This window comes from Montipora foliosa, chromosome 8, assembly GCF_036669935.1.
Source record: "Montipora foliosa isolate CH-2021 chromosome 8, ASM3666993v2, whole genome shotgun sequence".
Classification (NCBI taxonomy): domain Eukaryota; kingdom Metazoa; phylum Cnidaria; class Anthozoa; order Scleractinia; family Acroporidae; genus Montipora; species Montipora foliosa.
Window position 1 is genome coordinate 6,575,654 of NC_090876.1, and position 25,000 is coordinate 6,600,653.

The 25,000-nt window shown below is 40.2% G+C and overlaps 1 protein-coding gene and 1 long non-coding RNA gene across 6 annotated transcripts in view; one reads left to right on the plus strand and one right to left on the minus strand.

Moving 5' to 3' along the window:
* LOC137967741 (uncharacterized) overlaps window positions 1-16,404 on the minus strand; it is a 41,087-nt gene extending 24,683 nt beyond the window's left edge. The window contains exons 1-4 of one of the 5 annotated variants that reach the window (XM_068814294.1): window positions 16,265-16,404; window positions 14,568-14,652; window positions 9,259-9,378; window positions 9,002-9,068 (exon numbers count right to left, since the gene is read on the minus strand). In XM_068814294.1, coding sequence (XP_068670395.1) covers window positions 9,002-9,068; window positions 9,259-9,332 — 141 coding nt within the window. In that variant the 5' untranslated portion in view covers window positions 9,333-9,378; window positions 14,568-14,652; window positions 16,265-16,404. Of the gene's footprint in view, window positions 1-9,001; window positions 9,069-9,258; window positions 9,379-9,467; window positions 9,492-12,500; window positions 12,903-13,361; window positions 13,457-14,567; window positions 14,653-16,264 lie in introns of those variants that run through there. The other 4 variants (XM_068814293.1, XM_068814296.1, XM_068814295.1 and 1 more) reach the window with 4 other exon arrangements.
* On the plus strand, window positions 2,842-20,258 carry LOC137967742 (uncharacterized). The gene is made up of 2 exons (XR_011116572.1): window positions 2,842-3,472; window positions 16,291-20,258. It is a non-coding gene; the product is annotated as an uncharacterized lncRNA (long non-coding RNA).
* Window positions 20,259-25,000: the final 4,742 nt, after the last annotated feature.

Consider the following 25,000-nt stretch of genomic DNA (forward strand, 5'->3'; position numbering starts at 1 on the left):
GCACAGCCACAAGCGATTCTATTTTTAGAATACCCGTTCCCCGCGAAAAATCATTTGTCATGGCCCTGACAAAACATGGCAGAAGTAGTATCCACACGTGACATGTCATGGCTTCTTCTGATTGGTTATAACTGTCGGCCCTTTGTTTGTTTCGCGCGCAAAGTGTAAGTCCTACGATAAATCCATTTATGACTGTGCTGGGTCATCACCGCAAAGTGTTATAGTCCACTCTCATCTATTCACTATTTGCACTCGGTTAACAAAGAAAAACAAGATGAGACTACATATTTGACAAGAGAGCTTAAAAACGTACCACCAACATGAAGAACGTATGTAACAGTCTTCACAACGAACACTTGGTAAGTCTCCGTGATGCATGTGAAACGTCATTGAATCCCGTTCAAGTCTCTGTCAGAGATCCAATGGCAGGTTATACACAAAACATCACCTGTGTAGGGACATTTGATTCCACACGAACACGACTTGATAATTTTCTCCTCCCCCGGTGGTCCCCTTTGTCCTGGTGTCTCCTCGGTCCCCTTTCGCTCCATTTTGGCCCGGGGGTCCGATAGGGCCTCTCACACCCCTTGGTCCTTCTTTGGCCTCTCCACCCGGGCTCTTCCGTTCGTACCGTTTATATACCTGGAACGCCTGGGCTTCCCTTTTTCTCCGCGACGACCCATTTCGCCACGGTTTTCGCCTTTTCCGGCCTTTTGATACCGGGGATTCCGTTCAGTCCATTTCTTCCGGGAGGTCCGCTTAGGTCCGTTGGGGGCCGGGTGCCCCGTATTCCATATGATAAGAAGAGAATTTTCATGATTTTTTTTTTTCGCTGTGATCACATTTGTTCTTTGATGGTTTTATAAACGCCCAACTGCTGGCAATGATCACACAACACTTTTAGGGGGGTACCTATGACTAAGCGATGATCGAAAAATTAAAACGGTTTAAAAAATATATGTTGTATGTATATATATAATGCTCCTCTAAGAGTTGAGCACTCTCTGAAATATTTCAAATCATTGGTTTGTATAGATATATATATATCTTTCACACAAAGATAGAACCCTCTAGAAATCGTTGATTAAATCTTTATGCATGGGTAAGCTTTGAAACGTGTGAGAGGCCATGTTTTTGTTCTTAGCTCTATTTAGTAAATGCGTTTTGCTTCAGGCAATGACTTCAGCTCTTTGTGCTGTTAATTAAAAAGCTGGAAGCGTGAAAAATACCCCAAGAAAACAAATACAACAGAAAACAAAAAAACGCAGGTTATTATTATTGTATTTAGATGCTCATTCATTCCATTTACAGTAGGAGATTACGTTTTGTTTTGAAAAGTCTTAATGTCATTAAAAGTCAATAATCTTGACCGAATATGAAAATCCACATAGGGAAATTTTGCTATCGGATACATTCCAAAGGTCGTAAAGTTGGAAACCGCGAAACTTAAACAACTGGGTCGTGATTCAAATTTCACACTCCAAATATTAGCCGTGGATTTCACTTCAAGAACTTAAAACTACCTTACAGGAAATTAACGCTCCATGAAATTAACGTTAAAATTTGCGTTAATTTAAATCGCGCTAACTGTGTTGAGCGTTATTTTCCGTGACGTTAATTAAGTGCAGCGTTAATTTCCGCGCTCTTAACCCTTATTTGAAACCTTTCCAGACATTCATGACACCTGAGAAAACAACAAAATAAGGTACAAGCTTTCGTTCTTTCCGTAAACCCCTACATGAATTTGAATTTTAAGGACTGTTTTGTTGACCAGGGAGCTCAGTTTTGTTCAGTATTCTTTTTTTTGCATCCAGTGTTGAATAAATTTGTTTCAGTAGACACCTCGAACTGTGTCTTAATCGCGTTTACCTCCTTTATTGTGAAATTCTACCTTCTCTTTCGCGTTAATTTTCTTCATTTGAACGTCGTTTTACATTAAAGTCGCGTTAATTTCCAATACCTTCATGAAGAATTTCATGGAGCGTTAATTTCCTATAATAACGTAATGTCTCAGTCAAAAGTTTAGTTAAAAGCATTTGGCTCAGTAGCTTTGCAGCACGGCTTCTTTTTACCAAACTTGAAACTTCTTCGTTCGCTTTTTTTTGTTGCCTTTTTTTTTTAACTTCTGGAGCGTCCGTTGGCTGTTGTATTGTTTATACCGAAAAACAAAACGGGTTCAGATTCTTCAAGTGAATTTCTAAGCGAGGAAAAGTTTAGGGACGAAAGTTGTTTACCTCAATTCACGAGCTGATTTTCTCCTTTTTTGTATATTAGTTAAGTATGAAGAGATAAAATGCCGTTTTGGACTGGAAAGGGCTTACTTTTTCATAGATAGAAAGTTACAGGGGACTTTTCACTGAGCGGAATTAAAGCTTTTCCTTAATTCAAATTCTTCGAGTGGCCAAGGCCACCTTGTCCTCAAAAAGTTTCAGAATTGTTTAGAGTACGGATTTTTGCATCACCCTCGGCCTGAGTCAGTAACGACAACGCCACAAACAATAATATAATTGGTTAAAAGGGCAGAAAAAAAAGGTGCCGCACGTGTAGCACGGATTTTATCAAGTAGGCTTGCAGTCCTCTGCATAACGACGACGTTAAATCATCAAATTTATTTTTAGGATATTTCGCCCATATTGTAGGACGTGAACGAGACTGAATAATCGCGAAAATCTAATGTCGTTATGATATAGAGTCAAGTTATATTCTGGAGTGACGTTTTCGTCGACTGTCGCCGTCGTGGATCTTAGGTCGATCCACGACGGCGACAGTCGACGAAAATGTCAGCTCAAAATACAACTTGGCCTATCACAAGTCTTTCGCGATTGGTGCGAACAGTTTCAGAGTGAAAAGAGAGAATTAAGGATTCTGTTGTATGCTTACGTTGTCGTCAAAACCTCAAATTTGGTGATTTCACGTCAGAGGACTGCAAACCGACTTGCTAAAATCCGTGCTGCACGTGCAGCACGATTATTTGTTAACCAATTACATTATTGTTTTGTGGCGTTGTCGTAATCGTAGCAGTCGTCCTTTCTTTAACTCCCAAATAAGGTCCCTTGTATTGCATTCTACTCCACGTGTTTGTGGGAAAATTTATTACAGGTTTTCACGTCATCATAAAGACTTATGATTGGCTCGTGTGCAGCCACATGGATGACATCATTGCGTGGTTTCCCCGCGTGCGTGATGAGAGTCCAGAGTCCAAAAAAACACTCAACAAATAAAGTTCTCAAACTGTTTTGTCAGTCCTGAATTTCACGAACCAGGGATTGCACGATAGAAACACGAGCAATAGCTGCTACAAATGATCTTGATTATGATGATCCTAGTTCCTTTACGTGGTTTAAAGGAAAGAAATCGATGAGCCAGAGAAACAATGTCTGCAGGAACAACAGGAATTGATCAGTGATCTCTGTGAAGCGACCGACAGTCTTTCATCAATTTTCTGGACCAGAAATTTCCTAGCGGAACTAAGGTTAGTCTTACGCAAATAGATTGTAAAGTTCTTTCGACTTGCGTTGTAATGTAATGATTTTAAACAATTAACAAGTTTCTTCGTGAATTCTGGCGACAATAATGAAATATTCGGCATAGTTTTTGCTATATCTTCCAGCAAACAAAAATTTCCGTTCCTCGACACGCAGTCCGGCTAAAGATCAACATCTGATCAAATCATTCACTAAGAACTTCTCTTTTGTTCTCGCTACGTTTTAACGTCGCCAGTGAAAGATGAAAAACTCATCTCGTAACTTAGGCGGATTATCTTAAAATTACTTACAACTTCTTTGAAGTTCAACTGTGTAGGTTGTTCATTGCACAAAATAACTTTCAAAGGCACTTAAATTCAGTGTTAATAATTAAACGGTTGGCGAGTCATATCTGATTCTGCTATGACATAAAGCCATACGTAAGAACTAAATGGTTACCTTTTGGTACATGCAAGGTAGGCATTAATTAATGTCCCATATACATTTTTAGTTCACTTTGATTGGTTAACAATCTCGCAGAACTTTCTCAGCCAATCAGATGAAGCAGCTCACATTTTCCCGCGCGTAAACCTACCGTGTGCTGTTTAAAGTTCTGGGGCCCGTTTCTCGAACGTCCCGAAACTTTACGGGCCATTTTTCGGCTGTCACAATTCCTCTGTATCTCAAGAACGGAGAGGATTTAAGTCGTCAAATTTCACAGTAATTTTTGTTTTTGTTACCTTGGAAAAAGGTTAAAAAGATCGTCTTTCCTTAACAAGCGGCTGGCAGTTTCACAAATGGCTTTTTGGGCCCGAAATGTTTTCGGGACTTTCGAGAAACGAGCCCCTCAGCCCAGTTGTTCGAACGCCAGATATCTTTATCCCTTGGATAAGTCACTATCCAGAGTATAAAATGTACTTCGCGTAAAATTCTTACACACCATTTACCTAGATGTGCTTAGATTGTGCATATGACATTCACAATTACAAGGGCAAATACTGAAATCTTTGCAGAGATTGACGGATTCTGACCTATCCCCTGGCTATCCCGGCGCCCTTTGAACAACAGGGGCATGGGCCCAGTACTTTGAAAAATGCAGAACTATCCAATCAATGAAGTCACTACCAGGAGTAAAAGATAGACTCCACGTTGGAAATTTGCCGCCAAGGTTTACGAACACACCTTAACCTTAGAGTGAGCATGTTCATGATGAAGTGGACGAATACGTAAATCTTTGCACAGACTGAAAATATCAGGCTTTTGAACAACTTGGTTGTTTCCATTATCCTCGTTTTGCTGTTCTCGGTCTAAATGAACAAAATCGACATTTGTTTCACACTACACAGACTTACCGTTTCTTCCTGGAGTGCCCGGAATTCCCTACAACGAGAACAATGCGTCGTTTTAATTGCACTGTTACATTAAAATTACTTGAGCGATAATTTGTAGTTAGACCAGCCATCCCAGTAAATAAGCCCTAATTGGCTTGATCGCTCGTTTGGTATTATAGCAGGAAGTTGCGCAATCCAGCGCATCCCGTTTCGAGTTCAGTTTAAGAATGAAAATTTTCAATTTTGGTTGTATTTGCTCAAGTTGCATCCTACACTGCGACGATCTTTCACACAGAAAATCGTCTCATACCGCAGTTCAAAAATATGACTTTTAATATGTTCTTTATCATATCCTCACCTCTTATAGGATATGGTACGAACTCTCCCTTGGCCAGCTTCCGTGTGGTCGATAATTCATTGAAGAGCAATGAACTATGCAATCACGCGGTCATAGGGTTGAAGTAATATCCAAGCCTTAATTTTTTTTTCAAGTTTCTCTACAACTCCCCTACGTTGCATTTTTAAGTTCGAAATCAACTAAAGAACGTTTATACTTCATCACACAACGAACTTACGACACATCGGAACGATACACAGTGCTTCGAAGTTCGGAACACCCCTCGATAACATCGTTACTTGTTTCACACGGCATAGAGATTTATTCGCTATTCTTTCCAGTTTGAATAACTTCCTTAATAATTAAACACCGAGAAAGTCGTCACACAGGCGAAAATCAGGACATCTCAGTATCTATCTATATTAATACGCGTAAAAGGCGTTTAGCCAGCGAAAAAGCCATTGATTGAGTCTGTAATACAAATGTGATGGCGCCCCGTCATTAAGGAGGCGATTGGGGCCACGTCACCTTTATAGCACGGAGCATTTAACAACCTTAAGTTTCATTGGATTGGGATAAGATACAACTCTATTGTGTTTATGGTTTGGCTTCTTTGTTTCTGCTGTATATTTTTTTCGTCTATTATTACCTAAAACCAATCACTAAAATCTCGTCTCGTTCGCTCGGCTGTCTTTATATTCTGAGGTCACCGTACAAGGCGAGATAAACCCACCCTCCTGCGCTGGTTAATAGCGAGCTTACGCAACAAGACGGCTGGAAGACTCAGGACGGCAGAATGACGAAAACATGTCGCGTAAGATCGGGAATGCACAGTCTCGCGCGACATTTTTTCGCCATTCTGCCGTCCTAAGTCTTCCAGCCGTCCTGTTGCGTAAGCTCGCTAATACCTTAAGTTAGTACTTGACGTCTAGAAATCCTTATTTAGTACACAGGAAGGAATCCTTGACAGGAAACAACTGCATTCTTTGACGTACTTGGGAGACTAAATCGGGGACTAGCATGGCGCACTTCTTATTGCACTTCTCATTTTCTCACTATTCTCATGTTTTGGGGGTCCAAATTGTTTCACTTGCGCATCATCAGCCGAGCTGAAGTCAAAAGCTGTCGTATTCACTCTCATCGAGAAAAACACTACATCAGCGGTTAAAAATAGCCGACTACTTTAATAGCTTGTCTGGCAAACTTTATTGATACTTGATGAGAGCCCTTCAATGTATCACGAACGTCATGTTTTCCGTATAAAAGCATCAATTAACATGCATAGGACATTGCCTCAAATATTAGGAACCCTTTTCGTATGTCATACGATTTTGAACATTTCAAATATAATGTGGCCTTGAAAAGCGAATATCACTGCCTCTTACGGTATTGCGTATATTTACGCGAATATTTACGCGATATTTTTACGAAACCATTCGAATTGCTAAGAAAAACAAATAAAAAAATGGCAAACTACAAGTAGCTAACTCGAGGCGAGTAAATTGTTTCTCCTTTAAAATTTCCTCGCTAATACGTGTGTACGTCGAGTTTTGAAGCTCGAGAAATGTTCAAAGAGCAATACGGAAACGGAGGAAATGATAGCCGCGCAGCCAAGGGCAAACAGCCTCTCGAGTGCTCTTCAAACTGAAATGCTAGCAACAAGTTGTTCCAAACACCGTCCTCTACCATTAGGCTATATTAAAATACAGCACGAGGCTTGAAGATTTGGCTCGGTGTTTCCTCGTGTTTCAATCAGCATCTATTGTTTTCCCATTAACTGCTCTATTCTTATGATAGAGCGCATCACGTATATGTTCAGTCAAAGAACAAATTGTCAAATACTCGCAATGTGACAAACAAATTCCCAGCTGTGATTGCGCTTCACACTGTACCATAAGTTGAAGAAGCAAGCCAACGGCAGAACCGATCCATCGCGAGTTCATTATCGAGGCGCATTCAAAATATTGGACATTCAAACATTGATAATTGCGTTGTGCTATTATTCGGTGTTCTTCCCGCTGCGTGGGAAAAACATCTACCAGTTGTTTGTATTTTGTGGAACCGGCATTTATTAGAAAGCTAACAGTAAATGAATAATCATCCCCCGGCCACACCCACAGCCTTCCCATCAATCCTCCCCCGATCTCTCCTCCTACGTTTTCAATTTGCATAAATACTGCGTCACAAAGAAACGCCTCTTAAGATAGGTTTTCCGTTGTTTATCAGATGCCAAAGCTGGCGAAACAGCCTTGCTAGTTGATGAACGATTTAGCATAAATGATTGTGTGTAAAATCAAGTAAAGTTGTGAGGGCAGGAAAACAACAATTTCTGTTCACAACTCGGTGTTTATTTGCTTAATTTACAATGAACATAACACGGCTGAAAGAACAAGTCTTACTCAGACTTAATTATACCTCACGAAAACGTATTTTCCCTTCCGGCAAAATCGCTTGAAGTGCGTATTCTCATTCGTGGTTTTGACACTAAAGTTCTCGGTGAGGTTCTCGGTCCGTTTCAACTCCACACTAAATCATCGCCTGGCTCTTTTTCGAGTCAGTTGCTAAACCAGCCACGAAATCCTTCAAAGTTGTCCAAAGAAAAGCCGAAACAATGCAAAAATCACAAAATAACGAGTCACAGGAAAAACAGGATTCGGCAAGAATCGTTGAAACAACTCAAGCAACAACATTTCCTCCTAAATCGAGATGAACACTTTCAGCCGCAAAATTAAAGCCCAGTAAACATTTTTACTTGAAAAAACTATCCAGTTTTTGTTCCTAATGATTCTAGAGGCAGTCGTATTGTGTTCGATGTAGGTGTCGAGATTGCCACACACGCTGTTCTTGTAATTTTGATAGCAATCACACAAACATGGCGCAATCTTCACTTGCAATCTTATTTTCTTTTTGAGACGATAATGCTTCACAATTAATTAATCTTGTTTTGTTGATAGGGGGTTAAACGAATGTTCATTTCAGTTTGCACTCAAAAGCGCTTTAACAAGCATCGTTTAAAAAAAACATTTCAATTAGCCTTTCCGGTAGTCAGTTTTTATCTTTTACTAAATTCGAGTCAAATTTGTACCATTCGGTGTACCCAACAGGCAAACAAGTTTTACAAAGACCATTTTCTCATTATTGGATGGCTAAATTAACACGTTCGTATTGTATTCGGCAGCTGATTATATCAGTGTTATCAAAAAAGCCGCTCATCTGAAGCACTCAACATGTTTCCAGCGAGAGTGCCGAAGCAACGATCGACTCTTCGCACACGATTATGGAAAAAATTAAAACTACCTTGGATATTTACTTTCCGTAAAGATACGACAAAAACATTCACCATTAATCAAAGATCATGGCTGATATTGCACGAGAATGAACATCTTCAAAGATCTCTTGCAACCACTGACAAACTAGAAATTTTCATCAAAGTGCGTTTCCGTCGAGGCTTACATTTGCTTCCAAGTTTATAACAAACCGCGTCAGAGTCATTATAGCAGACAACTTTGTACCGTGAGCAAACTTTGCCGGCCTCTTCATCTTTTAGACGTATTTTGAATATTAAAATGACTTCTCTAACCTTGGAAAACTTGTGGGAAGGAGCTGGAATAAGCACGCCGGGTCATGAACTCAAGTTATATAATATAAAAAAGTGTGCGAGCGCCTACAAGTGACTTGTGTAAGACAAGCTTAGAGAGAGACTACGTATGTCAACATCACGAAGAATACAAACACAACCGAAACATTTTAACTTTCCTCGGAGGCGTCTTCCATGTACTACTTAACCGACATAAAGCCTCTTTGTTTACGGAGTATGAATGTTAAACAGCTGTTTCAATGAGCGAGGAATAAAGTGTTTTTGTACTTACACAACAAGTCACTGGTTTGCAAGGGGAGTTGTCCGTGTCTTCGGTCGAGTTTGCTGCTTCGCACAAACTAGAAGGAGAAAACGGTCGATTAAATAACGGAAAATGAACTGAATTGGCGTTCGTATGACCTAGGCACGCTGGTCTTTCCTACTACTACTTCAACGTACTAGTGCGATGAAAACTACGTGAGCCTTTGACAAGTGAACCAAACACATCTCTACGAAAGTGCGTCGCAAAACGTTGGGAAGGTTGCTTACCTTAATGTGGAAAGTCGGAAACACGCCACAACCAGCCCCAAAAATATCGGTATGTAGTTACAAAGTTTGGCCATCCTTGTCGAGTTGTTGCGAAGCGTTCAGTGCACTCGGAGGTTGTGTCTGAAATTAATTCAAACTTACGTTGCAGATCACTGCCTTATTACCGTAATAAATGCACTTGGCAAATCAGCGAAGCATAACCAACTAGCCTTTAACAAGTGAAAACAATACGGAATTCAATGAAAAGGACTTTGAATTTGCTGAAGCTCTGTTCTGGTGACCTTGCGAAATCGAAAGGGCACATTTCAACTCAGTTACATGTTCTTCATCGTTACCATCCCCTTGGATTTTTTCAATCCCTCACAAAAAAACAAAAAAAAACATTTGCTGCGAAATAGCGCAAATGTCTGGGAAACGCCAATACCGATTAAAATTTATTTAATTGCTTGAATTCCCTGGGCTATTTCACAAGGAATACCGAACGATCAAAACTGATAAAAGGATGAATGACATCATTTGTCTGTTTAATCTGGTGATACTGTAACTTTGAAAGGGTTTTTTTTGCAAGCAAGTGCGACTTTTCCTCGGTAGAATTTCTGCGCGGAAAAGTTGCCGAATTTCTTATGTAGGTGAGAGAGTGCACTTAGCAACAACTTAACACAGGTAATAATCCGATTTAGTTACTTAGGTACTTTCAAGAACACGTGGAAATTTCATCACGCAAAATTTGAAACTTTTGTTAAGAACATCATGCAGCATCCATTCACTTAATTTTCTTTCCTTTCAGAGATTTGTTTTGGAAATAACATTTCCCTTTTTTCCAAGAAAATGTGAGAGCCTTTAATTAAGATGTGTCCATATTACGCATGACGATGAAAGGGAGAAAACTTGAAATCAACTTACTTGACCAAAGATGGGGCAAAAAGAAGGAAATTTTAAGACTATAGGACTACTGATACATCGAAACTAGTTTTGGACCTCTTTGGCTGCGGGTATTGTCATGGCGGAATGACTTTTTAGCTGCGTGCCTTTTTCAAGGTTGCTGCGGGTTTCAACAATTCAGGCGTCTTTGCTCTTTACGAGATGAATCTTACAACTGCATCAAGCAACCGTGTTTTCGGATCTTATTCGTTACAGAGGATGCAATTGACACGGACGCAGGGCATTTGTAATTTGTGTCTTCGTGATTGTGAAGAAATCATTTTTTTAGACTGTGGAATTTTCGTGGGTCGAAGTAAAACCAGCTTTTGGTGTATTACTAGATATTGAATTTGCTTGTTCGTGACTTTCTCAGTCGACTGATTATTTCATTGACACCACACATACCTTGATCAATATATTATGGCAGTCTTCGTATAAGTTTGAAGATACGTCATTACATCGGCAAGTTAATCCTCTTTTGGTAAAGGACGGCACTTAATCTAGAAATCATTTTATGAGGCCCGTTTTGATTTTGAAGTGGTTTGATCTCAACTTACTGCAACTTTAAGACTACACCTACTTCGTCCAGTGTCCGTCTTGATATTTTCTCACTCTTTACCGCATTTAAACACGTTGCGTGCGTTAATTTTGGCAAGCCTCAATAATGTTATGGAAAAGGCCAAGTTGAACTTGTAAAAACTGACACGCCGTCGTTAACGTGAAGAGACTTCGAGAAATTAAACGTTATTAACCGACTAGATAATATTAACTTGTCATTCAGAGCAAGACATCTATTTTATTTCCTAGCACGACAGTCCTTAAGTTTTCGTTTGTTTTGTTCACCGATTAACTTTAACTTTCTTACTTAATCCTCGTCGTGTTAACGCTAAAGTAATGTTCCGTTGTATGTTTTTCACTGCATACATCGGTCTTATGCTAGTGTCGAAATAATTGTCGGAGTTACTTTTGCTCAGAATTTGGCTAAAAGAAGCTCGCTACATTTTCATCCAATCGGAAGTAGACGCGGAACTGATCGTGCCTTTCTCGCCGGAGTTTGCGGTAGCACGTGTTTGCTTCGCCGCATTGTGACTGCCTCATTGTGTCTTGTAATAAAAAAAAACCAAATGAACAAAAACAACATCGATTGAACCACTTATTTGTCAACTCATGTCTTTGATTCATTTGGATGGAAAGCTCTACCTGTTATTTCTGTCGTCACGGAATAGAGCGTTGCGTGACAAAAGACCAAGGAAAAAGGGGCGTACCAGCCCCTGCCAACGCCCCCGCTCCTCCCCTACCGCACCTCTCTGAGATTCCTTATTTTTGAAATCGGCTTACTTTCAGAGCATGTTCTCACATGAAATGTCATGGCTGGCAATATGTTTACATTGCATTGGAAGGACCTTCGAAAGTAGCTTAAGAACGAAATAAAAATACAGGAAACGAACATGCAATCTTTCAAGTGTAAAAGAAACTTCGTGTTTGCATGTAAATTTCCAAATTCCATCGTTACGTAATTCTAAATGCCTGGAAGTTTGGCAAACAGTTATAGAGAATTTCTCAAAAGATCTCCGTCTTTGTTAAAACAGGCAGGAGCATGGCTTTTTCAATGAGATAAACCTGCAACGATTGGAATTTAGAGAAAAGGACAACAAAGCCGGATATCGCAACTCTCGACACTACAGAATGTCTATATTCTTGATTTTTCTATGCATGCAATTAACTTCATCGAACCGGAAGACGATTCACATAACGTGGTTGCGAATAAACGTCCAACGCTCATTATTCAAGACAAGCAAACTTTCAAAAATTCAAACTGTTTTCGCTGACGCTTTTCGCTTCACAATAACATTCCTCCAAATACTGCGTATCAACAACACAAACAGAAGAACGAGCAGTAATATCGTTAATAGAGACCACAAATTTAAGGACCAAAAAGGTTTCTTAGCAACAAATTAGCTTTGACACAATTTCTGTGCAAAAAAAAAAAATCTTTGAATAATTGACGTAAGCTAATGGTGAAGGAATAGTGGCGCTTTGATTTGTGCATATTGTCAGCCGAGAAGAATGAAGAAATTCATCTTTTGAGAAAATTTGAGATACTTTGGTTTGATGGAATGATACACTGTTGTTACCTTTTAATGTCTTACAGCAAAACTTTAAAGAAAACTGTCTCGGTATTTGCATAATGTACGCTTATTCACATTTAAATTTCATATTTATTTTTGCGTTTTAAGGTGCTCTTTTGTCCAAATGTACATTTTACTAAGTAAGGAATAGTACAAAGGCGGAATAAATGTTGAAAATGAAGTTTTACTTACTAATAGTCGTCAAGTAGATTCCTTTGAAGAAGCTTTTCTGTATGTGCAAGCTTTCCAAAACAAAAAGAAGCTCAAAAATACTCCTGGGCGAAATGTCGATCACACAGCTCAAGAGCTCAGGAGGAAACGAACTTTGGGGATGTATTCGAACACGTCGTCATGTGATCATGAATTGATTGACGGATTGCGTGATATGTTGGCCTTTAAAAGGTTTCGCTTTGTATAAAAATCATAAACACTGTGTAAAGAAAGTGGCGATTATTAAGAAAGAAATCGAGAGCTGATACGCCCGTTAACTCATTTCCACCAAGGCAATTGGCCTGAAATGAATCAAGTAAATATATCTGTGTGTCAGCCAAAAATCAAGCAACCGAAAACTTTTGTCAGTGTCATTAGCAGTCTGAAAGCTTTCAAAATAAATGCAAATATCAAACAAAACTTAAGCTCAATTGACTGATGTGAAATTTCACTTTTTCGCCGAATTCGATCGCGAAGACTACAACTGCAGCAGTTAAAATCTATGCCTACCCACGTCATTTTTTTCTCTGCGAGTGGTAAAAAACTGACGGTGACTGGGACGAAATGGTGTCAATGATGTAAGGTTACGATTTCTATGGTACAAACAGCGCCATGGCCAGCGTAATAATGATTGTTTTTCTAAAATGTTTCGTTAGTCAAGGTTACAAATCTTGTTTGACTTGTAAATTTAAGTGTTCTCGCATCTCTTCTGGGATCGATGGTTGCCATCTTGCAATCATCGTAGACATCTTGTCTCGAGTCACGTTCTCTTTTAACCCGAAAAAAAACCCCTGCAAAGCAACATCTGCGTTAAGATAAATCCGTTTAGGTTTTGCCACTTACCTTATTCCAAAAGAGATTTTTTTAAGTAAAGCAAATGGTAAATACTAATCCATTCGCAGCGATTAAAACGCTTTGGATCGCGGTTGATAAAAAATTCATTCTTGAGGGGTTACCCAATATAGATCGCGATAACATGTCGTAAAAAATAGGGCGCGAAACCAATGCTAGCTATGAAACAGTTGCGGTGAAAAACAACTTGGCAAAAAATAGTAAAATAAAGAGGTCAATTTTTTTATTGCTAATTTCGAAAAAAAAAGTGGCGAGTTACTTCGTGTCCGTGGTCGACAAAACAAACAAAATATATCTGCGTGCTTTGCCTAACGAGATCAAAAGTGTCATAGCCGCCAAAAAGTACATTAATGTTATTGATTAAGAAGTTGTTAACTGCTTAGCTTATTTGTATTTCAAAACAATGTAAATCCAATGATTTTTTTGCTTTTAAGTCTTTTGTCTGAAGTCTTTCTTTATTTTGCTCCTATAAAATCTGATCCTAATTCATTTATGTTTTAATACTTGCAGAATTTCATGTTTGATTCAGTTTCCAGGAAAACATTGTCAACTCTCTATCAGCAATCATCTCAATTGCATTAATGCTGGGCATCAATTTCTTTCGCCATTCGAACTAAAATTTTGTTACATTCTGTCTGTTTTTCCTCGTTCTTTTCACTTCCTCGGACAATTCTTGCAAGAGTTTCGTTGGATCACGTGCGAGACGTCACTTAACCACAATACAAGTTTTTACACCCATATCTATATTACTTTTCAGACTTGTCGCCTCTTTCACTTTTTTCAAGCGGAAACAATTTCGCAGATAATGCTCTTCTTCTGCAACACTGGGGTAAAGTACCCTCAGGTGCCAAGTTGACAAGAAAACCGATCCACCGTGCATAAGAATCGAACCAAAAATCCGGGATTATAAAATATAATGTAATTCAAACGGAATGCCCGCAAAGGCGAAATACTGTTAACTATGATCTAAAGTTGCGATAAATAGGGGCACTTTATAATGAGATTCACGCAACGCGCGTGCAGTGCGAAAGCGTTTTAGCGAGTAATCATGCCTTTTTCCGTGACAAACTGCATGTAAATGCCGCCAAGGTATCGGAGAGTACGAGAGTAACAATTATACCGATTGGTAATACCGATTGTCATCAACCAAGTTGATAAGTTAAACTATGCAATCGTATAATGGAATACAAATCTCACCTTGAAGTGTCACCCCCTCGTCTCGTTTCCCATGAGCTCAATCGATAACACCAATCCAGCATTAGAAGGGCCAGCGTCCGCCCACCTATCGCAGAAATTGCAACGGTTCGGCACTCATTAAAAGGAAAGTACCTGGAAACGAGAGCTTTCACGGAGAAGGCAGCATTACGTACCGTTTCAAAAAGTTTCGAAGCTAAAAGCTGGCAATGAGACGGGACAAATAAAAAGGAAATGCGTCACCTCCTAAATTGGACCTCTTTAGCTTGTACGTTTTGTTTTCCCATTTCAGACCACGTGATGTTCCCAATTTTCTTTTTAAAAGTAAAAAGTAAAGTGGTGCATTTATATAGCGCCCTTATCACTAACGTCTCAAGGGCGCTTTACAATGATCAATTTACCCCCAGCGGACTGGAAGCATATACAGGCGCAAATTGCAGCCGCTTCTAAGCAGTCCATGCATGCTGGTACTCATTTCACCGACCTCGGAAGGATGGAAAGCTGAGTGAACTTTTAGCGGGAAAGAAGGTCGCCAAATATTCCAGTCTCGGCAGAACCGGGAATGGAACCCGGGACCTTAGGGTTGGAAGGCAGAGATCTTACCACTGCGCCAACCCCTCCGCTCCGCTTTTTGTGTTTTCATGAATTATGCATACATATGCACGTGCCTAGGACGGCATTTGATAGAAATTGACTAGCCTGTGAGTAACATCGCGTAGTCTGAAATGGGAAAACAAAACGTACAAGCTAAAGAGGTCCATTGTAGACAACCGCTGCAATTTCCGCAACTTCGTTCCTTAATGTTTAGGTGGCGACCCTTGGCCCTTCTAATGCTGGATTGGTGTTAGGCCATTTCCGAGTTGCTGTTTGCCTCGGTTTCGAAGTGAGTCTCGGTGCTCAGCTATTGAAAGGGAAATGAGTTTGAGTTGCATAATGAATACGCAACTCACCTCACCTCCGTTTGAATAAGTTGTGCAACAGGACTCGCTTTGAAACTGAGGCATGCAGCAACTCGGAAATGGGCTAGCTCAGAAGAAACTAGACGAGAGGGGTGACACTTCAAGGTGAGATTTTTATTCCATTATCAATTGCACAGTTTAACTTATCAATCTGGCCCGGGTTGCTCGAAGCATGGTTAGCGCTAACCGGCGTTAAATACCATGGAAACCTATAGGTTCTGATACCTCTTAACCAACGGTTAGCGCTAACCAGCCTTCCAGCAACCGGCCCCAGGTTGATGATAAGTGTAAGTGTTGTTAAAACCGATGGGGGAAGGCTACCATTTTCGTATCTCTCCTTGAAGTTATCGTTTTCTATGATTCTCTTAATTCACAAACGGCTTTCCCTCCAAGTTTTGTGCCTCTGGGCCAATCATTGCAAAATATCTCCGTTTACGTTGTTAATACACAAATTATACTAAATTATACAAGGGGGACGTGAATCTTAAAACAAACCAGGTCGGACGAAACGATAGCTCAAAGTGGAGGGTGCAAAGTGCAGTTTGCAGGTCAAATTTTCACCCTAGCTGAGACAACCCAAAACTTTACTAATGCTAACATAAGGCCTAAAAAGTGTTTAAGCCTAAGGTTAGCATTTATCGTAAAACAATGACCTGCAACAGGCAACCTGTACTTTACACCCTCCGGACTCAAAGAGGGGATAGCACTTGTTCGCTTCAAGAGGTCACACTGATTACTTGCCTTCTGTCATTTCATCATGTTTCCAGAAAAACTTGTTGAACACTTATCCTCCAGCATTCAAACCTGAAGTCTCTACTTGTTGTACTTGCGGTTTTCATTTCAAAGATGCGACCGATCTTGCCCTGACAGACATCTTGTAATGACGCAGTTTCTGAATTGAGAGGTGTCAGTAACACTTTTCCAAGTTGACTTTTTCCGCCCATAACTCCAATCGCTGGGCTTCCTTGGAGGACGTCAGAGGTACAACATTAGCCATCCGGGTCGCAAGCGATGTTGGATCTGCAGATCAAAAGTTGGAAATTGTTATGAATACCAAAGATGCGGTACAGCCCTTTGGTTAAGGCGCTGCCCTGAGATCCTGAGAACCCGGGTTCAAGACACATTCTGACCACTTGTTGAATTTGTTCCAGGTAGTCCCTGGTTCAATTTCCTGGTCAGTTGGGATTCTTAACAGTTGTTCTGTCCAATGCTCGAAGATATTAGCAACTAACTACTCTAAAAATCCGAGGGAAAATAATGACACTTACGATGCCGCGACAGAGATCGGGAGTTTTTCCATGGTACTGGTATTTCTCGGCTACAACGACTTTGTTGAATCCTGTTCTGATCGCAGTATGTTCACCCTCTTATTGGGGAGCTTTAGCAACGACGGCGGGAACGGCAACGAGAACGTCATCTCAAAACATCTCATTTTAATCACTTCACGACTATTCCATGCTTTTTAATATCACAAAGGTGTAGCAGTCCCTCGGGAATGAGCACGTTATAAGTGGCGCATAATTAAGGGGAGAAAATGAAAAATATCTCCGAGTGTTGACGTCCTCCATAAAACCTCAAATTTGACTATTTCACGTTGTTGTTTTGCTGTCGACGGCAAAGAAATAGACAAAAATGAAAACGCACGTGCAGAGCGTGCAAAGCTATTGTTCTTTCCCACTAAATATGCAAATTTGTGGCACTCTCGTTGCCGTCGCCGTTGTCGTTGCTAAAGCTCCCTATTTTTTAATGTCCACGACTAGAGGAAAAGAAGGATGAAACCATAGACCTCTTTCATAATGGCCGACAAATAAAATAATCTTCTGTTTTAATGCTAATAAGCCTTTCTAACCTCGCTACGACAAGCTAATTTCAAACAAATATTTGTTTCAAAATGAGGGCAGTAGGTTTAATTAAAATAAAGACAAATGAATGTAAAGGAAGTCGCCATTTATGAAAGATGAAAGTCGTCTGTAGCCACACAACACTTCTCGTCCCCACGCAGGGACGAGGAGCGTAGCGGGACTTCGGCTTGAGCGGCTGCGAAGGAGACTGTAGCCACGGCAAACAGCGAAGGAAGGAGTATTTATCCGGATGGTTTAAAGAATTTGTTTGACCCAACCTTCGGAATTTATTCATACAATTTGCAGGGCTCCTCCTCCGAACAATGATTTTGTGCCCCGTCCCCGTACCGAGGCTGCTAAGAGGGAGTTTAGCTATTCAGGTGCTGTCGTGTGGAATGGCCTTGACAACAAAGTTAAGGAGGCGCTCTATCTCAACTCTCTCGGGTCTACTTTCATTTGTTTCATTTGAGGGAGTTGTGGAAATATTAGGGATCTTAAGCACGCCCGTTTTTGAGATGCGGACGGCAACCGGAAGTGAATATTTCGCTCGCCAGGATAGCGGTCTCTCCCAGATCTTTAAACTTAGGGCCTCTAATAGTGAAAAGATACTTAGCGATATAAATGTGGTTGTGTGAAGACAAGTTAAAAGGGAGAACAACTCACTTCCGGTTGCTGTCCGCGTCTCAAAAACGCACTTGCTTAAGCTCCCTACTTACTTTAGTTGTCATGAAACTTTTTTGGGTAATTCTTAGCTCTATAGTGCTAAACAGAGCAATAAACTTTAGAGTGGTTAAACATTTTTCTAGTATTAGGATATTGTAATTTTTCTACTTGTGTGTTTTTGTAATTTTTATGTAAACGGCTTGTCGAAGAGCATTTTTTAATGAAGTGATGCCGTTAATAAAGCTTTACTACTACTACTGTTCAAAGCCCATGGCGAGGAACGGTAAAAATTTGCTGGAAACGCACAAGAAATTCACGGATGGCAGGTGATAAGGCTGAAGGAATTAAAATATTGCCCACTTTCCCATTAGTCTTTTCTTTCACCTCATGCCCTTCGCAAAACAATGAAGATTCACGTCATGACCTTGGAAAAAATAACATATTACGCCAATGCATTATGGAAAATACTGCAAATCACGCGAATACCGATAAGCAATCATGCAGTCACAAATAGACTCCATGCGTCTGTTCAGTAATAGATCACAGATGACGTCAAAAGGTCGTAGGAACAAACAATTGGCACACGAGGAGGTAGCCGAGTGTGTCATTGATGTTCTTACCACATTTTGACGTCTTCTGGGATTTATTAGGGAGCTTTAGTAACCACAACGGCGACGGCAGCGAGAACGTCACAAATTTGCATATTTAGTGAGCAAAGGCAATAGCTTTGCACGCTCTGCACGTGCATTTTTCATCTTTGTCCATTTCTTTGCCGTCGTCAGCAAAACAACAACGTGAAATGACCACATTTGAGGTAAAGTTCTAGGGACAACGTAATCGCTTGAGGATAAATTTCCATTTTCTCCCCTAAATTGAGCGCTTTTCACACTTGTGTCGTTCCTGAGGGTTTGCCACATCTTTGTCGCGTTAAAATGCTTGGAATAGTCGCGAATCGATTACAATAACGAGAATTTACTTTTAACGACGACGTTCTCGTTGCCGTTGCCGTCGTCGTCGCTAAAGCAACAGTCGGGAGCTTACGAAACGAGGACGACGACGGCTACGAGGACTTCATTTAAAAATACAAGTTCACGTTATTCATATCGCTACGAAACTATTTCATGTCGTTTCGCGTTAAAAATGTGTAGTAACTGTCGAGGAATTAAACTGGTATGAGTGGGTTGGAAGCGTAGAAAGAGAACTGAAAATTCATCGTCATGTGCTAACGTCCTCCACAGAACCTTGAATTTGGTCAATTCACGTCGTCATTTAGGAGATGACGGCAAAGAAATGTATCAAAATGTAAAATGCACGTGCTTAGCGTGCAGAGCCATTGTTTTTGTTCACTAAACCTATTGTTTTGTAGCGTCGTCGTTGCCGTCGGCGTCGTGGTTTCGTAAGCTCCCTAGTTATTTCTTGAGAGGCGGACGCCAACCGGAAGTGAGCTGTTTTCTCTCGATTTTCTCTGTTAACTTGTCTTTACACAACAACATTTTTATTGCTTTTTAGGATCTTTTCTCAGTTAGGGATGATTAGTTTACGAACCTAGGAGACATTACTGTCCTGGCATGCCAAATGCCTTACTTGCGGGTGCAGGGATGACGCAGTGGTGAGATCACTCGCCTCCCACCAACGTGGCCCAGACTCGGCGTCATATGTCTCCTACGTTCGTTGAGTTTGTTGGTTCTCTACTCTGCACCGAGAAGTTTTCTCCGGGTACTCCGGTTTCCTCTCTCCTCAATAACCAACATTTGACTTGATTTGCGTTAATTGTTAATTTCAGTTTACAGTGTCCGTTTCTCGAAAGTCCCGAAACTTTAGGGGCCATTTTCGGGTGTCAAAATTCCCTTTGTAACTCAAGAACGGAGAGCATTTAATTTGTCAAACTTCACAGTTAACTTTCTTTTTGTTACCTTGAAAACATGTTAAAAGATCGGCTTTCCAAAACAAGCGGTTGGCAATTTAAGAGATGGCTTTTCGGGCCCGAAAAGTTTTCGGGACTTTCGAGAAACGGGCCCTTGTACTAGAACGACTAGACACTTAAATAAATTCCCTTTCCTTTCCGGTTGTCGTTCGAGTCTCAAAAAGCTCCCTAATAATATAACAGACGCGCGGCAACATGTTTTCACTCAAGTGTGGAACGTGCTGACTCTTAAGATCTTAGGAACTTAGCGACAAAGGGAATCAATTCGTATCATGTATTTGTTTTATGTAATAAAGAATTAATAGTTTTTGATGATGACGTCAGCTATGCGTTTGTTCTTCAATAAATTATAGATTAGAACCAATCAAAATGTTTTCATTATTGAGCTTATCATACTAAGTATGCCAGAAAGAGAACATTGGATGCGGTTTTAGCCGCAAGACTGGTCTATCCCTGATGTGGTGGAAAAAATGGCCTGGGAACGAGGTTTCGTCACAAGACTTTGAGCCAAAACCACCGAACACGCAAATTCAAGAGAAGCTATGATCCTCGCAGTTATGAACGCAATTTTGTTGGAAGCTGGTCATTTGTGGGGTTCTAATGTTCCATGCATGAATCAACGAATGAAATGATATATGAAAGGAATCATATATTGAACTGCGGATATGAAATCAAGTGAAGCTATGATCCACGCAGTTATGAACGCAATATATGATTCTTTCATATTTCATTCTTTGATTTCTTTATCACGGGAACATTAGAACTCACAAATGACCAGCTCCTAACGCCAGTGGCTTAATATCTCAGTTGGTTAGAGCGTCGCACCGGTATCCCGAGGTCACGGGTTTACACCCCGTTGAAGTCCTGAATTTCTCAGGTTTCTCTACGCAATTGATAAAACTGCGTTCACAACTACGAAGATCTTAGCTTCACTTGACTTAATATCCGCAACTCAATATATGATCCCTTTCATATATCATTTCATTCGTTAAAACCCAAACTATCGCAAACAATGAAGTTGGCACGTAGAAAACGTTTGAAACGGAGGAAAACGGAGACTTGTGAAAACATTTGAGCGTTTTAGTGCGGATAGGAGAAAACGATAATAAAGGGATAGCCTGAATTAAAAAGATAATTTGGCTTCCATTCGAGATGAAAAGGAAAGGACAGGCACTTTACTCAAGTGTCTAGTCTTTCTAGCGCTGGAGCAGTAATTGGGGATACAGTAAACTGAAATTAACAATTAACGCAAATCAAGTCAAATGTTGGTTTTTGAAGAGAGGGGAAACCGGAGTAACCGGAAATAAACCTCCCGGTGCAGAGTAGAGAACCAACAAACTCAACCCACATATGACACCTAGTCTGGGAATCGAACCCGGGCCACATTGTCATTGGTGGGAAGCGAGTGCCCCCACCACTGCGCCATCCCCGCACCTGACTCTAACATGAAAACAAGATTAGTGTGGGGTAGGCCTAAGGATAGTGAAGGACGGAGGAGATTTATGCTGTGGGCAAACGCAAAGGCTGGTGTTTGTACGCAAAATGGCACGCAATGGCCAGTCTTTGTGAAACTGCGGAATTTCTTCAGTAACGAATATGTATATAAGGATATTACAGTGCAACGCGCCTTACCGTGGCCACCTAACAAACTTTCACATTTGACAACTACGTGTAAATACGTCAACTCAACGACCTATGCAACGGTGTTCAACTTACAACTGTGGGAACTTTGCAAGGAGGCGTGACTGTCAATCAAATTCGCCACCCTGATTGGCAGATAATTTGTAAAAAAAAACCTTTCTTAGGTGGCCACGGTAATGCGCGTATTGTCTGCACCCTTACATAAGCTAGTTCTGGTGTATGATATATCTATTTTAATCTTTCCTGTAAACTAATACCCTGCTGCCAGAGGTTTTTCTTGAGCTGCGAAGAGGCGAAGACGAGTCGCGAAAGCGGCGAGAAAAGAAAAACCTCTGGTTAACTTGGACTTGAATCTCACTTTCATGGACTCGGGCTCGGATTGGTTGATATTTTCACAAACGCGCAAATCAATATGATTGGTTCATTTGATTGGTAATACCTAGGGGACGCCTGCTTGCTAAGTTGCCATTGGTCCAGTTTGTAATTATCAAATTTGACGCGTTTGACAGCTGGCGTGTGCATGAAAGTGAGATTCAATACCAAGGTAACCAGAGGTTTTTCTCTTTTCGCCGCTTTCGCGACTCGTCGTGCCCCTTGGCGGCTCAAGAAAAACCTCTGCGACAAGGGCAGTAGACTGAAAATGTTCATTCAAATCTGAATAAAACGAATTTCCATCCACACAGGACTCTATTTGAAAAAGTCGGCACACTAGATTCAGAAACAAGCTCGAATTCCTTACATGACGGCAGCACAAAAACCCTCCCGATAACGTCAAAAGAAGTCCTAAATATTCAGTCTAAAAAACGACGAGCATTTTTTACACTGCACACTCGTTATTTTTTTGTACACAGTTGTCTTCTTTTTCTGCTATTAATATTGTTTCCATAGGCAGTGTAATTTCAGCTTTCCATTGGCGTATTTTTTCGAAATTTCTTAATTCCTTTCCAAAGGGAACGACTGTTTCTTTGTCCGTCGCTTCCACTAATTCCAGGTGGCGAAAAGTAGTTGAAAGACAAGAGATTAACAAAAAAAGTAATAATAACAATAAAAATAATGAAAATTACAAGCCGATTAATAAAAGAGGATTAAAGGGAGGCGCGATTTTTTTTCGTGTAAAAAATCTATAATTAGACTCTTGGTGCTACGAGAGAGCCAGTCCTTTTTTTTTCCAACAATTACAAAAATGCGTTTCTTTAGAAGTTTTGCGTTGCGCTTTATTGTTCTGTAAGTTGCCATTAAAATACCTCCTACCGTCTGAGCTTGTCGATACTTAAATTAACAAAGCAAGCATTCTGTGGCTTGTCAAATGTGAATACGAAAAGGAGTATATTCCCGGCAAATTGTCGAGAACTTTGAACAAATTACATTGATTGCTTTAAATCTGTATTCCAAATTATGGCTGTAAAGATGTTGGAATAAAATTTCTTTCAACTAACCTCTCATTTAGAAGGAAATGCGTGGTCAAAATATAAGCTTAACCGCTTTAGGATGTTTCACAGATCGTTTCTCTCAGTTCCTGGATTTCGCTTGGCGACACATTTGGGCAAATGTTCCTTAGTATACCTTCAATGAAAAATCCTGGCTTTTACCATCAAGCTAAAGTTAACTGCACCGGTTATTGCTGGAGTTTTCGTCGGAAACCTACAGTTACAAATCAGCGGGTTTTTTCCATCGTCAACACTTCGTGAACGTTTTCCGACCAGTGGACTCTGTACCCTGGACCCGATCACTCGCCAGTCACGCCATAAAATGACGCCATCTGTGTGATGGCATAAATATTCAGCTGTAAAATCAGAGAATGATCAAAATAATCCTTATCGTATTTACTTCCGGTGATCTTTGTTTTTTTTACAACAGACTTATCACGCCAGTTTAAAGGGGCACCGTCATTCTAAATTTGCGGTTTTTAGGTCAAAACTGGGTCAAAGTCTAAATTACAGTTCATTTAGCTCAAACATACATCATTCCTGACAACCCACTGACAAGATAGGAGATATATTTAAGACACAACGAGCTATTTGGCGACTTTCTGAAGATGCCGTCTCCAAATGTCAATCCATTTCAATCCTCTCGAAACTTGGCTGTAAACAACAAAGGATAGCTTCAGTGAAATTCAATAGTTATTGGCAACAAGTCGACAGCATATGTATGCAAAGACGTCTTTAATTTTGGTATTTTGAAGTTTAACTGAGAATAGCGTGACACTGCCCATTTAAAGTGCTTATTAATATTTCGCTCTAAAGCTAAAAGCCACGATAACGGCAAATATTAAAAATCAAATTTAAATTCGATAAAGTTCCAGGCTAAAGCTTTTTAATGGAAAAAAAAGGGTTTACTCTGTCAGTCTCATAGATAGTGAATGACCCCCGAGCATTTTAATGATTCGTCAGTCAAAGAAAGCTCAAAGATGAGATAAGAAAGTTCCGGCTTTATCATGATAGAAGAAGGGAATAAAATTTCTCGCTGAATTTATGGCCCTTTCTTAAAAATTCAACAGCGCTTTACAATATTTACAATTAAAATAATAAAAAAGATGATCATTCAAACGATTAATTAAAAACTAAAACTGTCAACGTTTAAAAAGAAATGTTTTCAACTTAGATTTAAAGACAGTCAATGAATTGCAAGATCTTATATCATCTGGAAGACTGTTCCACAGTTCAGGGGCAGCACAGGAAAAGGCCCTTTGCCCATAAGATTTAAGTTTATATTTCGGTGTTACAAGGAGAGATTTACCCGAGGAGCGTGTTGTTCAAACGATGCGGTTGTTCAAACGATGGATAGTGCTATCCGCCGGATATCCGCCGCCGGTTTTGGTAGTTTTTATCCGCTGGATAGTGATTTATCCGGAGGATAGCGCTATCCATCGTTTGAACAACTGGGCCCCAGTGGGGCTGATTGTAAAGAGATAACAGTTCACAGAGATATTCAGGTACCATACCATGTAGTGATTTGAAAGTTAAAAGTAAGATTTTATCATGATCAATTCTCTCGCTCACAGGCAACCAGTGTAACTGTCTCAATTCGGGCGTTATGTCAACGTACTTGTTGGTCCCTGTGAAGACTGAGGATAGGAACAGCACTACTCTGAACATACTGTAGTCTCTGAGTCTGATACTTGGAAAGCCCGGATAAAACGGAATGACAATAATCAAGCTTTGAAGTGATAAATGCGTGAAAAATATATAAATGTCGACCAAAACCCTAATTTTCGTACCAGACCATCATAATTAGGAATGCAAATTTATGTGATAAACTATGCGACACATGTAAGTTATGAACTTAAATTATTCACGTTGTTTTCTAGTATGTTTACATTATTGCAATGAAGGTGTCTGTCTGCTTGCTCCAAAAGCGAAGGTATTTCTCGAAGAAAACGGTAAAAGGCTGTCCAACCACGCCCGTACG